Here is a 16,602-nt window from a genome sequence, read left to right as displayed (position 1 = left end):
CTTTTGAGGCTATTACGCCCACCATGTAGCTACAGTTGCCTAACTACTAGGGATGGATCCTAGAAGGCGCCTACTGCGCCCAGGGACCGAAAGGTCAAAGGGGTTCTCCGGAAAAGCCAGACCCCTCACGAACGGAGGCAAATTGGATGGATAAGCAATCAGGCAACTGCCACCTAGGACACCAAGGGCTCTGTTATTTACTGAACAGCGGTGGATGTTGGTGCAAAGGGGACCATTTCGTCTCTGAGGTCCCCAAGTTCTCAAGTATTATTTCTTCTCACAAATGGATGAATATTTCTTTGGCTGGCCATTGAGGTTTGTCTCAGGCTTAAGGCCGTCTTGCTTGGCAGCTTAAGAGCACCCCATCTTCTCATTTGTAAAACCGTAAACACCAACGAAGATGTGGGAACTAAACAGTTCTAATTTTTATTTGTGTTAAAAGTGCAAATAGAAATGGGTAGTTAGTTCGCATACAAAATACAAATACATAGCCCAAAGAACAAAATAGAAATGGATCTCAACCCTTTTGCCAGCGAAGGTAGCCTCCATAAAGGGATCCACCAGATTCTTCTTGTTTTCACCCTGACCAAAGATTTCTTTAACTGTCTGGACAAATGCATCGTCCACTGAAATTGAACAAGAAGAACACAGATTGAAAAGATTAATTTAAGATTTAATGGACCACAGCGCATCAACTTGGGGCGGTGTGACATTTAAAAAAAAAAATAATAATATTTTTTTTTTTTTTTTTTAAATAAATAAATAAATAAATAAATAAATAAATAAATAAATAAATATATATATATATATATATATATTTTTTTTAAAGTGTTGTATGAGTTGCTTGCTGATTGTCTGACAGTTCTGACTGCTCCTAGCTTTACAACCCTTGAGTGTGTGTGTGTGTTGATTCTTTAAAAAACACAATCCTGTGTCCTGTTAGAACAACTCTGGTCTTACTCTGTGGAACATCCTCCGCTCTGAACACCTTGAGGGAGAGCGTGGCCCATCGCAGAGTCACTCCTGCTGGAAGAAGCAGGTTACTCTCGATGTCGTCCTGGTCGGCACTGGGCTCCCTTTTCTCCACCTGCAGGACAGGACGGAGAGGATGAAAGAGATGGCAAGGAAGAAATAAAAAGAAAGAAAGAAAGAAGTGTCAGAGGAATTGAGGAATAGAAGTTAATACAAGATAAGCGATCAAATTGGTCCAAAGTGGAAGAGAGACAAAGAGTTGGAGAGATATTACAGCCAGCATATTTAAATGGGGAGCAGAGGGAACAGGTAGAGCGGGTCAGAGTGTGAGGGAGTTTTACCGGCGGTTCATCTCCAGATCCAACTATGAAGAGGCTGACTTTGAGGTATCCTTTGGCCCCAGAGCTTGAGTCATCTGGGTCATTCAGCAGCAGCCACTTCCTCATAATGCAGTGGGCTGCACAAGGACAAACAAACATTCAAAATCTGTAGACCTTTCCCTGATTCTTCAACGTGCAACTGGACGGAAGTCCCGGCACGCATATCTCACACAATCAGACAACAAGAACACAAAGTGGGAGTTTGTACATGAAAACCTACACTTTGTATAGAAGTAACTATCCATCAAAGTCACATGTGTCCACAGAAAAACTCATTCAAAGCCAAAACAATGGCCTCCACCTAGCACATGGAAATAACACACCACTGTGTATGCAAATACTGGCGGCTCCAACTACAAGCTTACCAGGTTCATCGTAGATGTAGCCAATATCCACCTGCAAGGGAACAGTTTAGCGTGAATACAGTGGAAATCATTTCTACACATATTTTCAAAAGATTCACAATTGGGAATTAAGTTTATTGAAATGGAACTTTTCTTTTGAAAATGCATAAAAAAAAAAAAAAATGTTTACAGAATAGATCTGAACTCTTAAGAACATTTGCTCACATTTTACAGAATCAATACTTTGTGAAGAGAGAGAGTACCTTAAACTCCCCCATTAGACTGTCAGCTCTCAGAGAGTAAGAGTCGTAGACCTGTGGAGAAGAAGATGCTCACTGTGACACTGCGGCTCGTTGAGTGGATTTCACTAAGAGCACAAATACTCACTCGAATGCTGATGTGCTGATCAAACAAATCTGAGGGCAGCATGTGCACATTGTAGAACAGCATCTGGGAGGAAAGAAGTAAAGTCCGATTCAAGGTGATGATGGATCACAGTACTTGTAGCTCAGATTCTCAGCTGTTGGGGGAAGTACCTCATCAAAGAAAGGGTTGTTTCCTCTCTTTATCCTTGTCCGGTGGGTTTGTTCGCACACAACCACCTTCACAACTGGCTTGATGTTGTTGCCCGGAAACTGACGACCTTCTATCACCCGGACACGGATCTGAAATGCAGACCCAAAAATGGAAGTGCATGTAAGTACGATCAGTACAGTGATGACTCTCTGACTTAAAATGCAGCAACCTAACTATGAGCTGCTCTTTTACATAATTAAACACAGAGAAAAAATTATATGAAAAGCTACTTTGTTAAAGTGGAAATCCATAAGATCGTCTCTGTTGGATGGATTACACTCAAAGACCCACTATTCCATTCGAAAAAGCAATGTTTTCATTCAACATTCAGGTTTACCTGCATCTATACTCTAAGGTGGGAACTTCCTTTTCTGGAAAGTATGCCTTCTTCTGTATGACTGATTTGTTTATTTTCTTGGTTAAGGTACAAATGTCTGCCAAATAGGTGATTGGTTTTGAGTCATTTAACTTGATAAAAGCAAATGTCCCCTGTTTTACTGTAAGAAATATTCAAATTAAATAATAAGTGAACAAACAAAATAAGTGAATCACCCCAGCTGACCATTTGAGGAGTATTTTTCATTCTGTTGAGCTCCATTTCACACTTACCTGGAAGTCCTGGGGCTTGTTGGCTAGTGGATGGCGACTTCGTGCTCTCCTGGCCAGCCGCTGGCTGATGTTGGCAGGCTGACCTGGGGAGGAGGGCCCCCCCGTGGAGCCTGTGACACCACCATCTGTCATGTTCTCATCCCCCTCCTCACCACCACCACCAGCTGAGCACAAAAAAAGGACCAGAATTTTCACTAAATCCGGCAAATTTTACTTGGGCCGCATTCCAGTCTCGATACTTATTTTTTTTACAATTGAGATACAATATTTTGTAGCCCATTTATTTAGTAACTTGCACGTAGGAACAACAAACGTTTAGCAGACCATTAAAAAAAGGCAGTGAATCAGTAGTTGAAGTGTGAAGGAATTTTTGCCTTTCCAAGTCAGATAAACTTTCATCACTGAAACAAGATAAGATAGGAATGCAAACATGACTTGAATTTTCCATGCAGCTCCTTCGAAAAGACACAGCAATCCACGCCATGGACAGTGATGTAAAACAGGACTCCGATTAACAGTAGGCAGTAGTTATACCAGTAGGCCTGTAACTACTTTTGTTGGAAGATATATTGTCCCGGAAATAATTGTGACAAACAATATTGTCATTTTAAGACCATTTCTTGCCACTTATATAATAGCATAATAATGCATTTACACTCTAAACCCTTTCTAAAATTAAAATATCCTAAAATAATAAATTATATAAAACCACAAAACAATAAATAAAATAGACTCTCGGGCTCCAGTAACACGTTAATTTCACCTGGTTCACTATTGCTGTGTGTGTGTGTGTGTGTGTGTGTGTGTGTGTGTGTGTGTGTAAGAGCTGCCTGAACCCCGCCCACGGTGAAACTCCGACAGAGAGCAGTCAAGGGGACAGAAGCAGCCCGGAAATTACAGCAAAACGTGTCTCAGCATAGTTTTCTTTCTGTTCATTCGTTTCAGTTACATTCATTTGTAAAATGTTTACACAATGCAAGTAATACATTATTAATTTGTGGATTTAGAAATACATCTGTCTCAGATTGTTTTTTTAAACCTCAATTCAGATTTGTAGATGTAGTATTTTTTGATCTTTTCTCATTTGTATTTATTGCATTATATGTATTTGTGAGGTGTGACAAATCCATCCATAACTAACATTCCGGATTTTTTCTATTTTTATTAAATACATTACGTCATTTAGCTGGCAATTCCCACGTGACTTGAATGCAGCATCTGTAGGAGTAACAGTGGCAGAGAGTCCACCGTAGATTCTAACGTAGATTAAACTCAGCCACGGGCTATGATCGTCATCACTGAAAACTCCAAAAGATAAGGTGATTGAGATTTCGGAGGATTCTTCCGTCGTCGGGGTACTGTTTAGGTTTTGTCGCGGCAATACTTGGAGTTGCTGCGTCAAAAACGCTAAGGCGCTGTGCCCAAGTCTTACAGTGGTGGGGAAAACCCTGCAGTTTATCCTGGCATCATGCTTGCAACATTCTCATGTAGACAAACGCATGTAAACACAACAGGCAATTATCAAGGTTATGTCCATATATATCGTACAATAAGTTGATAGTAATTATTGCGACAGGCCTACATACCAGAATCGACAGCAGCGTCTCCCCCATGAGGGTCATTGGGGTTCGGAGTGGCATTGGGTGGAGGATCATAGCCAATCACGAGATTGATGGTGGCCTAAGTGGAAAAAGTATTAGCTCTTCCTTCATATCATAATATGCTTTCTCAAACCCTTATCTCCATTAAGTGAAATGTTTAATGGAATGCAAGGAGTATTGGCAGAAGAGAGGGGAAACTTACTCCGATATTCTGACCGCTTTCATTGGCCAAAGCTACATTTTTAGACGACAGTGACCTCACTTGCCCTGTTGCAAGTTCTCTCAGAGAGATCTTAGTAGAGCCAAGGAATCTGCCGAAACAAAACAGAATAACGTTAGTTTATTGAAGCTATAACTGTTGAGTAATGAATTAATTGTCTGACTGAATACAGGGTAATATTGACATGACAGTGTTGACCCTCCCACATCCCAGTCAACATTATGCTGTTACAAGTGTTATTCCAGTTAATCAAACCACCTGACCATCATTAATGGACATAATCTAAACAAAATCTTTACCAAAGTAAAGTAACGTAAACTTTAAGCTCAAGTAATTCAATTTCTACATTTTCAACTATTAGGGGTGTTTGTCACCTGACCAAGTGTTCTCTCTTCACATTTGGCAGCACGTGACCAGTGATGTAGAGACTATTTTATTTTGGTTCTGTGCAGCAAGATAAATGGTCAGAGTTTGAGTCATGCACTTTTTCTAATTTGATCAACGTTCATGGACGAGCGAGCGAGCGAGAGAGAGAGGAGTTGAGAATACCCTAGTGTGTTCTCAGGGAAGTCACAACCACAAAAGAGGCACTGGGATATACCAACACCCAGAGTCAACAAACCCTACCCACTCATACAAACCCAACACACCCAGGACTGTCCACATGACACAGAGAGCGTTTAACACAGATTTGCCATCTGTTTAGATGACATATGAACTGCTCTTGGCTCATTATTTCCTACATATGAGTATATGCAAGTGTGGGGAGATGGCTGAATCCTTCTGAAGAATAACACTAGATATTGGGACTGCAGCTATGCTTTGGATGAATGATGTAATGCAATAGACACGTAAAATTAATAACCTTGGATGGACAGAATAATAATGTCTTGTCAGACTTCCCAACTGAACTCCAATACTGTACAGTATGAATGCTTTGGATGCATGGATAAATCAACTGTGGCCCAGGCTCACAGAGATGAACACCATTGATTGGCTATCCCTCCAGTCACAGCACAGTGGGTGGAGTATCACTTGTACAGGCGTTGAGGGAGGCAAGGGTACCCTGAGGTATCAGTGACCACTAGGAATGGAGGCTCATAAATATAATAGAGAACCATGGCTAGGCTTCCCAAAAGAATGTCTGTAATAGTGTTATCTTTGGACTTGTGGGAAACCACCTCCCCGGAGGAGGCCGGGGATGGTTTTCAGTGCAGAAACATTGGCCAAATTTGGTTTTGCGCAATTTACAATTTTAAGCAATTATGCAGATTGATATTTTGTTCTGGCACAGAACCAGGATGATCTATAATTGAATTTGCGCATTTTCTTGGTCTACTTATTCAGAAAAAAACTCAAAAACACAGAACAACACAACATGACCATGTACTGTAACAACCAATCCTGACTTGCCATGCTAATGTTCCAAATCGGAAAGTAACGGGATCGATGACTTGATGGTTCCAAACTTGACTGGAACAAAAGAAGCCTTCACATTGTTTCCATGTGACAATGAACAATGACTCCTAGGACAGGGACAGACCAAAACAGACCTTGCAACCATCACTGAGGCCTGTTTAGTCACTGAGAAATACCCATGATCAGGAGTGGACTGGTAATCTGGCATACCGGGCAATAAATAAATAATTTAACCCGCCATGCCAATTTAACCCTGTTTATCGCCCAAATAGGAGCCTTTCTGTGTGGAGTTTGCATGTTCTCCCCGTGCTCACATGGGGTTTCCTCCACCTCACGTCAGTAAGGACCCCCACCAAAAACATGCACACATCATCGTCTGACCAGCGATGGAAACTTATCACCTGGTCCCCGGGCGCCTCTACGTATGCTGCCCACTGCTCCTGGCTGTACCCCCGGAGGAAGGACAAGCCAGGATGGGTCAAATGCAGAGGATCCATTTCACCGGCCACCATCAAAGCATGTGCATGTGTGTGTGTGTGTGTGTGCAAGCATGTGTTGTAGTGTGGTGTGTTGCGTGACGAATAAAGACTGTTTCTTCTTTTCTTCTTTCTAATTGTCCAACGGCCAGCCTATAAAGCAGGGACAGTGGTCCATTCGTTTATTTTCTATACTGACACTGGGGTGGCCCAATCACGTCTCTTACTAGGCCCCACCACCCCACCCCCTCCGTCCTCTGTCAGATGCCATGACTCAGGGTTGGGCCATCTGGGCCAAAAATGCCAGTCTAGCCCCGCCCGTAATGATTAACTCCCATCAAGCAGAGACATTCCACCGTGACTACAAGATGACCATGTGCCATCAGTTATTAGTCAAGAATAAAAACAGATACTACTACCCCAATCTGCCCAAGAAGTGGAGCCTTCAAAAGGCAAAGTAACAAACAAATCTTGCAGACTAAACTTCTCTTTTTTTATAAACAGATGAGCCACCCGGGCAGGGGCAGCGTAAGGATGAGTGGAGAGGAGAAAGAGAGCACATGACTTTCAACACAGGCTCCCTTGATTTCTGTGGACTAATGTTGTTGATGTTCCCACATTTAAAGCTCTGGTATGGCAGACTAATCTGAGTAAAGTGCAGTGAGCGAAAATTGCCATTTGATTTTCAGATTCCAGATCTGTGAAGAGAGTCTTGGGCAGCCAAGCCATGTCATACAGCGCTCCCAGATCTTTCAGGGTTTCACAGTCTCATACTTCTTCAAACATAGAACTGAACATGCGCTGCAACCTAAGGCCTGGCTGCACAGAAACTGCAATTCAACAAGCTCAGTCAGTATGTAATTAACTGGATGTTTGGCCCTTTGCTGTTTGTAGTTTTGAATGTGGCATGATACGCCATTGTTTTGATGCATTTTCTGTCCAAAACCATTGGTACCATTATCTTAGTATGAAAACACTGGACACTACGCTGGCAGGTGTATCCCACAATTCATTGCGAAAATGCTCCTTTGCCTTGACAACAACCAACGATGGTGGGGGTGGGTCAGTAGAAAGCGACAGACTAAACCCTGGATTATGCTTCTCCGTAGGTACGTGTAAATGTCTCCACAGAGCAAGGGGGTTATGGGTGACCGTAGCCCGTAGAGTCGAAGAGGAGCACATGTGCACACCTCCCAATCCAGTCCAGCTTCCTGTCGGGAGGCTGGTCGAAACAAAGGAAATGGAGGCGATAGAGGCGTGACTTGCGGATGAGGTTTGAACGCGGATTCCCCTTTGCATATGCATATTTTGGCCTCTAAAATTTTAAAGTAAAGTTTGATTTTTATGTTTACTGTACATTGTGGTTAACCTACAGTTAACATTATACACAAATGATGAGTAAGTATAAAATCAAACAGACAGAAGCATAATCCAGCCCTGATGTTAGACCAGTTAAAAACAACATATACCTTGGAGCTATCCTGGTCGTCAGCAGGCTCGTTTGAGGACTTGAGACTAAGAGCTTGATGCGTGACTTAAATTCTGCATGAAAAGTTTCACATTGTAATAAAAAATTGCAGATTAAATGTTTATTTTAATTACCTTGCCTGAATACACACACACACACACACACACCTTCCTCATTGAAAACCCCAACATGTCTGTTTTCCCAGTCAATTGGGTATCAATTTTGTAAATTCAGAAATTGAAAAAATAAATAAATAAATAAAAAGTATATGAACGCAACTGTACCTACCGCAATTGTAGACGCAGGTCTACAGTATTTTTTTTATTTACATGAACACAATTGACTGGCCGACTGAATAGACCATTTAGGGAATAACGTCTTTATGAAAGGTATAGAACCACCTTTCAAAATAAACTATATATGTCCTTATGTCCTATGCCCTTAACTGTGGCGCAAATGCATTGGATTACGCTTTTTTAGGATCGGCAGTTTTTACAGTGTTGGTGGCTTATTTAGTATACAGGTAAGGGGGCGGGGCCATTGCGAACGTTAGTGTAGTGAATACTGACAGACTGTGGGAACGAGAGACTGAGAACAGTGATGAGGTATATAGTGTATAAAGGGTGATGCTTAGTGCTGAGACGCCGCGGTATTGTACGCAGTGTACAATTCAGACTGGTCAGAGAGCTGGTCCTAAGTCCGAACGGTCGTTAAACAGGTAGGTCGTTAATTGAGGAGTACCTGTATTCCGGCTCACCAAAGTGCGAGGCACAGCAGACAACTATCTAATTCAATTGCAGGTCATTTATTTTATCTAATGATATATAAAACATCAATAATCATAGCGACACAAGATGGAACCAGCAATCTGTTTGATAGCAAAATATGATAAGAATAGTTTAATGAAGGCATACGCTATCCTGTGTTCCTACACCAAACAGGGTGTGTGGGTTACTTGGGTACGTGTCAGTTGCGCTCAGAAAGATATCTATTCATGACGTTTAATACCCAGCGCTTTGTTTAATCCACCAATTGTCTTCTGGTAAAATAATACCTGTCACTTTGTATGATTAAGAGTTTGTATCATAAGCTGCTTTCCCACATGTAGCACACAACCAGAGATTGTCCGTGTCAGACACGTTCACACCTACTGGAAATAGGCGAGGGGTGGAGCCTAGGTAGAGCACACAGGAGGTGTGACATGACGCTGCAGTTTTACAGGACACCCAAGATGGCAGACGAGGCTACCAACTTGTCAGTAACTGATTTTTTTTGCGTTGATACTCGATGTATTTGGACATATCTGCATTATAAACAAAAGAGTGGAAAGAAATATAAAGGAAAGCAGAAAGAAATACGAAGCAGCTAAGCTCCGTGCACAAAGATCTGCACAAAGATTTTTAGCATTTTATTGCATTGTCCCATCGCGATTACATCTGTCCTTGACAATATTGTGATAAGGTCTGGGTTACTGACTCGCAGAACCTGGCGCCTAAAAATAAGTCCAGCAAAAACTGTTTCCAGTGTATTCCACCTCCACAACGCAAAAGCTGCCAGAGAACTAAACATCTATCTGGGCGGACTCAAGCTGAGGCATGCCTTTAATCCAACCTACCTGGGAGTGACCCTTGACAGGACCCTATCCTTCAAGGAACACCTAAAAGGGACGGCAGCTAAGGTTAAGTCAAGGAACAACCTGCTCTGCAAGCTCGCTGGTGCAAAATGGGGGGCAGCAGCCTCCACACTGCGCACCTCAGCACTGGCATACTCTGCAGCTGAATATTGCGCCCCTGTCTGGTCCAGGTCACCCCACACACACCATGTGGACACCCAGCTCAACACAACCATGAGAACCAGGACGTTCCGCTCAACACCACTCCCCTAGCTCCCTGTCCTATCAAACATTCCCCCTCCACATATCCGGCGAGCAGCAGCAACTCAAAGGATGCTCCAAAAGGTCAAAGACTCTCCCCATCTACCAATCCATGCAGACATCTACAACCCAACCACTGCTCGACTTCCACCTAGACCACCAATTTGGAAGAACATCCCACCAGCTGACTTCACCATCCAACTGGCTTGGAAAACAGAATGGGAGTCCAAGGAGGTCCCAAACAAACATCTGGTGTCAGACCCCAATCAACAGGTCCCTGGCACCAACCTCCCAAGGAGACAATGGTCTACGCTCAATCGCTTCAGGACTGGACACAGCCCCTGCTTGGCCAGCCTTCACAAATGGGGCAGTAGCCCCACTCCACTGTGTGCTTGTGGAGAGGAGCAAACCATGGAACACATCATAGAAGTTTGCCCTCCTCAAAAACTGAAAGGAGGATTAGTCACCCTCCATACAGCAGACCAGGAGGAAACTGCTTGGCTTAGGGACTTTGCATTCGCTAAATACATACTGACTCACATGAGCTGTGTAGTCTGTCAACTTGTTTGTTGATCACAAACTATCGACAATACTGAACCGCCAATCGAGATGAAACACAAAACGACGCCATGTTGGAACTGCCCTGGATAAACTTTGTGGTGGATGGGATGGGTTGAGCAGCCCCACCTGATTCTTGTTGGTTGGGCTAAGGAGCATCAACTTTAAAAACCCCGTCACACACTCAGTCAGGATGGGAGCCCTGTCATGACATGTTCCATCTGCTCCTGGCTAATTCCACCTAGCCTCATCTCTACAATAAACTGGTGTTTCCAACCCCCCCGTCGTCTGTGTCTCTGTGCCAGAGGTCCCTGAAAACGTGACTTGGGTGGTGTGTGGTGGCGAAACTGCCACAAACTTATTATTCAGACTGTCTGTGGGTTCATCGGATCCATAATATCCATAAAAGTCTGACGTCAGTGCCATCTGTACATGCCGCCATCTTGGCGAGGACCCAGCTGTCGACCAATCATTAGACTGCAAGGCTATCATGTGACCAGTGCAAGCTGTCACACGCGCATGCGTGCGCACTGCGCGGTTGACAAAACAATTTTTTTTTTTTTTACACAATTATTCCACAATAATGGCAGGGCATGTAAGGGAGGAAGATGCACAGAACAGAAGGTATTGGAGGCAGATGATCCGCTGTTGCGACCCCTAACTGGAGCAGCCGAAAGAAGAAGATTCCACAATAATGGCCGATCTGGATCAAACTAGGATGACAACATGTCAGGACCGCCCCAAATACAGATTTTATTCATCTTGTCTGTGAGTGCTGCAGGAGACAGACTCCAGGTGTCGGTTTTTCATGAACGAAAACAATAGTTTGTTTTAACTACTCGCACCACTAGGGGTACGAGTAGTTGCAGCTTAAGTAATCGATGCTATCATGGATTATCACCTCCTAATCCCAGTGACCTATAGGGATACAAGTGTTAACACTACACTAGAAATGTGGTTACACTAAAAACACATCCCTGGCCTCCCCCAAATGAGGTTGGCAGGCTACTCAATGTACCACTCAAATCTGATAGCAATGGTGCATTTTCCAGTCGGCATAATGGGAGAGAAAGTATGTTCTCACAGCGATTCTCTTCTTGGGTCTTTTCGACATTATTTGAACACAACTCTCAAGTCGCCTTTAATAGTGGTGACAGGGAGTCTAGTTATGCAAGTCAAAATGAAAAGATGATTGGTATATTGTACTGAACTACTGTATGGGACACACAAAACTGAGCGACTGTTGGTTTTCATCCATCCTTTTCTCAATAACAAAAAGGTTTTGTGAACGAGGCTCAATGAATTCTAAAAGTATGCAGTCCTTTACTCGATACCCAGCTCCCTTTAAATGTATTTTTCTAAACTTACTTCAAATGGAAAAGTAGTAGAAAGAATAAACAGCCAGTTGTACGTTTTCTTGAAGCTTGATACCAGAATCATACTGGTTCAAATAGAAGTGATATCAGGAATGGCGAATATGTAATAATCATGTCTTTGGCATATATTTTACAATATCATTTAAAAACAGTATTATGTTGTTTCAAGATAAAGGTGGACTAAACACTAAGATTTACAACAATTATCTGACCAGCACTTGAGGCAATCAAGGATTTCATATCAGTCTCCCAACTAACGCAAAAGCACGTAATATCCTTGTTTACATACTTCACCGGGTAAGGATGTGTTTATAGAATCACAAGTTTGCGCTCCAGCGGTTGCCAAGGCAACGGGAATAACGACAACAGCAGCTGGAAAATTTATTTGGAAGATCGCATCTAACTGCGGTGCATTGGGGGATGTGTCATTCCGCCTTGTGGAAAACTTTACTCGTGGCATGAGCTTGTGTGCTCCAACACAGTTACACACAGCCAAGGAAATGGGGCCACAGGCCCAGGGTAGGATGTACATCATTCCTAACACTCATACGTTACTGACCTCACATCTCTCCTCCCCCCCCCCCCCCCTTAAACATATTTCTAAATAATCCTATGTGTCCCCCCCGTATGGACAGGGCTTTGATCACTCTAATTGGCAATGCTGGAGAAACATAATCTGTGGTTGAACTAGATTGCTCCCACATGTAATGTCATCAGGAAAGCAAACAGGATACCACAAGCAATGGATGTATTTGAGGCAACACAGAAGCTCAGGCAAAGTTTTAAAACACACAATGTCTAAAAACGTAATCCATACCTCTGAATTGTGTTACGATCTACAGTGGCACAGCTAGCAACAGCTCAGCCCATCAAACCAGGCTCAAATCCCGGTGAGTAACTCCACATATATTTCCAAGCAGGCCAGTCTCCCTCCCTCCCTCTCCCTCTCCCTCCCTCCCTCGCGCAGAAAGCGTTCCTTCCCCGTGCGCCACAGTCATCTCGGAAGGGGGAAAACAAACAGGGATTCAGCTATTCCTCCATTGTTGCCCTGACAGCTCCCACACAGGACAGACAAGTCCCAGCATGGCGAGCGAGCGAGCTGGGTGTGGGCAATAGACAGTGCATCATTGATAGCAACAGGCAGCGAGCAAAAAAATATATAAAGTAGCCTTTGCATTAGAAACAACCAAAAATACCAGATTAGCCTGCAGATACCAACAGACATTACTGGATCGATGTAGACAACGTTATTGACTGTACATATAAAGAAAATTATATGTATGAAGAAATATCTAAAATTAGATATACAGTTTATATATGAAGAATTATGGAACACACACACACACACACACACACACACACACACACACACACACACACACACACACACACACACACACACACACACACACACACACACACACACACACACACACACACACACACACAAAGAGCAGTGTCTAGACAAGTCAAAGTTTGGACAGCGATTCAGAAAGGTGGGGCAAATGCGTCTCTTTCAACACCAGAGGCCCTCCATTTTTATAATGTAAAACCACCCAGCAGCTTTTGGGGGCCCGAGTTTGTTGTGGAGTAGTGTGTGTGTGTGTGTGGGGGGGGGGGGGGGGGGGGTGTCACACATACTTATCTTTCCCAAGAGTTTCATAATCTTTCACAACGACATCGATGTAGGAGGATGAATCCAGCGGCGTTCCTTTCAAGTCGAACTCAAGCACCTGTGAATGCGAGAGAGAGACAGTCTGTCGGCTCCCGGCAGCGATTACAACACAAGATTAAAATGCAAATGGATACATTCTGATCTCAGTAAAGACAGAGCGCTTAATAGAACGTGTGATGGGTAAATTAAATGCAAACAACTAGCCCGTGTTTGCAATTTAAAATCAACTGCTGAAGACTTGGATTATGTGAATCCCCTTATTTACAAAAAAATGGAAATAAAGGGGGCGGGGTTCACATAATCTAAGGAAATCATGCATTGAAATGTGGTCAATTCCATCAATCTGTTGTTTTGTTGTCAACCGAAGGTGATCTACTCACCATTAGTCAAATCAAAACCACCCTGTGTCTGTGTGGTTGTGTGTGTGTATGTGTGTACCTCATTCCATACAGGATTCAGCTCATTGTCAATCGTTTTGGTTTTCTTCTTCTCATCTGAAGATATTTATTTCAGAGACAAAGGGAAATGAATTTAATCACTCGGTCGTTGGATATTGACTGAATTTGTTTCAGAAACAATGAACAACTTAGAATACGCTTTTGGTGCGGTGTAGGTTTTAATACAGTGATGGCTGTTTGGTTTCACCGTCCTCTCTGGAACTATTATAGACAGGCAGACTATGGAGGTTCAGATTAAACCGTAAAAAAAACCAAAAACGAAACAATCCTAACTGCGGTGGAGAACCCTTGTTTTTAAAGTCAAGTCAAACTTTATTTACAACACACATGTCATGTCTGTCTCTCACACACACACACACACACACACACACACACACACACACACACACACACACACACACACACACACACTCCAGCCTCCCCTGCTTTAGAGCTAGTATGAGGGATACTTAAAAGACCACTGCGTGTGGACCTGAGAGTTCTTGCTGCTTCGTGTGTAATTAGCATTTGTTTTATACACTGAGGTGCAAGGCCATTGAGAGCTTCATATACAGGTCGCTTTGGGTAAAAGTTTGAAGTGTGTACTACACCTGGAGAGGACGACATGGCAACTGAGCCGGAAAGCCACACCTGGCAGTGATTATGCAGCGTTCCATTTCAACTGGGTCGGAAATACCGACTTCCCCGTTCAAGCTGCGCGTGTGTGATCGTTATATTTTATTTGCAGCGTTTCACCGAATCTGCTCATTTAGGTAAACGCTCCCTCTGTTTGGACGACGCACGTTGACTTAAATTGTGTTATTTGATTAAAAAAAAAAAAAATTATGTAGTTACATATGTATTATGTACTTTTACTCTATTTTCATTTTGAGAGGTTTAGGCTAGAAAGTTTCCTATCTAAGAGTGCGAATTGTTGATGCGGGGTTTGGCTATTGTTCATTGTAAAGTTTATTGTATAATGCCATTTTTTCTTTTAACAGTAAACTGCATGTTGTCATTTTTTTATGCTTTTCTTTTTTTTTTTTGAATTATTCTTTAACGATTATTTCCTATTCGATGTGAGCTTCCGTGCCGCTGCAGGTCCGGTGATGAATCAAATAACTATACATCAACGAATCTGGATTTGTAGAACAAATTCCAATTCCAATGAAAGAAAATAAAAAAAGTAGGATTTAGACAAGATAAATGAACAAATAGTAAGTTCTTACTTTAGTATTTTTGAAGAGATATAATGTTGGTTCATCTTACCTTTGAAAATCACAGAAGCAATTGGATCAGGACTCCCAATTTTCTTTTTAGGCAGCCCTTTAGCGGATTCCACAACAACCCGCAACATTTTAAATAAAAAAAAAACAACAACTTTTAAAAAGCAACGGACATTGGGGAATAAATGATGGGTCTGGGCGCTACAGCCACGGAGGAAATGCTTCCAGACTGTCAGGGCGGGTCATGGGTGTTAAATTATACTGATTGGAAAACCCACAGTAAAGTCAGTTCCATCGTAGAGAAAAATGTCCGACGCCCAACATGAAACGGACTTTGCGCTGGTTTCTCGGAGTGATGAAGGGTTCGACTCCTTTTGGAGATTCGGTTCGTGGCGAGAGACTCGTCCGGAGTCGGGACAGGTCCGTCGGACACATGTTTCTCTCACACACACACACACACACACACACAAAAAAACCCCAGAATTTTATTTTAAAATGTTGATTTAATTCTGGCGAAATGGTTGATTCAGGAGGAAGAATGAATTGCGTGGGCTCGTTCTTTCCTTTGAGTTTCTGAAAAAAAAAAAAGTAAAACACAAGCGAAAACCAAAGATTACCAATGGTGACTTTAATGTGCTTTTCCAGGCACGTCACATATCATGAAATGAAATGAAAAACATGAAGTAAACTGTTGATTGGCGCTCCGTTTTCTGACGATATTTATAATCATTTGGTTGATTTGGGAAATACGTTTGATTTCATTTATTTAAACACATTTGATATCACTCATTCCGCCTACATGAAATGTGTAAAAACCGAGATATTACTGCCTATTATAAAATTATTTTGAATTCTATTCTCCATAAGGATATGTAACCGATTCATCACTATTATTATTATTATTACGCTCACATAATACAATTATTAGAATATTATATTATTATATTAGTTCTGCATTTTAAAGGATCTCTATCTTAATTTCGCTGCTCATTTTATAGGTTTCCGTAGTGTAGTGGTTATCACGTTCGCCTAACACGCGAAAGGTCCCCGGTTCGAGACCGGGCGGAAACAGTTTTTATTTTGTGGTTACGCAGAAGCCTCATTTCACCGGCCACCATCCAAAGCGCGGGTGTGTGTGTGTGTGTGTGTGTGTGTGTGTGTGTGTGTTGTAGTGGTGGTGTGTTGTGTGACAAACAAAGATTGTTGTTCTTCTTTTTCTTCTTTCAGACAAATGTAAAATGTTTTGCTTGGTCTCCATCTAGTGGTTATTGAGTGTCATGGCCCGGCCAGACCAATTCAGGGCAGTTAAACCAGATTTAATGAGGCGTCTGAATAGTTGCAAACGGGGATAATCCCAATTCGACTTTTTGTCTTTCACCTTTCACCCGCATG

At 42.4% G+C, this 16,602-nt stretch overlaps 1 protein-coding gene across 1 annotated transcript in view; it reads right to left on the bottom strand.

Annotated features, from left to right (window-relative positions):
• Positions 1-15,373, bottom strand: part of myof (myoferlin) — a 33,841-nt gene extending 18,468 nt beyond the window's left edge. Inside the window, exons 1-13 of the mRNA XM_080020739.1 lie at positions 15,254-15,373; positions 13,986-14,041; positions 13,514-13,605; positions 4,685-4,793; positions 4,468-4,561; positions 2,882-3,045; positions 2,233-2,361; positions 2,084-2,146; positions 1,960-2,010; positions 1,718-1,748; positions 1,314-1,429; positions 961-1,087; positions 523-626 (exon numbers count right to left, since the gene is read on the bottom strand). Of these exons, the coding sequence (XP_079876865.1) occupies positions 523-626; positions 961-1,087; positions 1,314-1,429; positions 1,718-1,748; positions 1,960-2,010; positions 2,084-2,146; positions 2,233-2,361; positions 2,882-3,045; positions 4,468-4,561; positions 4,685-4,793; positions 13,514-13,605; positions 13,986-14,041; positions 15,254-15,341 (1,224 nt within the window). The 5' untranslated portion in view covers positions 15,342-15,373. The remainder of the gene's footprint in view (positions 1-522; positions 627-960; positions 1,088-1,313; positions 1,430-1,717; positions 1,749-1,959; positions 2,011-2,083; positions 2,147-2,232; positions 2,362-2,881; positions 3,046-4,467; positions 4,562-4,684; positions 4,794-13,513; positions 13,606-13,985; positions 14,042-15,253) is intronic.
• Positions 15,374-16,602: the final 1,229 nt, after the last annotated feature.

Source organism: Zeus faber, assembly GCF_960531495.2.
Source record: "Zeus faber genome assembly, chromosome: 20".
Lineage (NCBI taxonomy): Eukaryota > Metazoa > Chordata > Actinopteri > Zeiformes > Zeidae > Zeus > Zeus faber.
The sequence above is the reverse complement of the archived record's forward strand: the minus strand, read 5'-3'. Positions and strand labels throughout refer to the sequence as shown.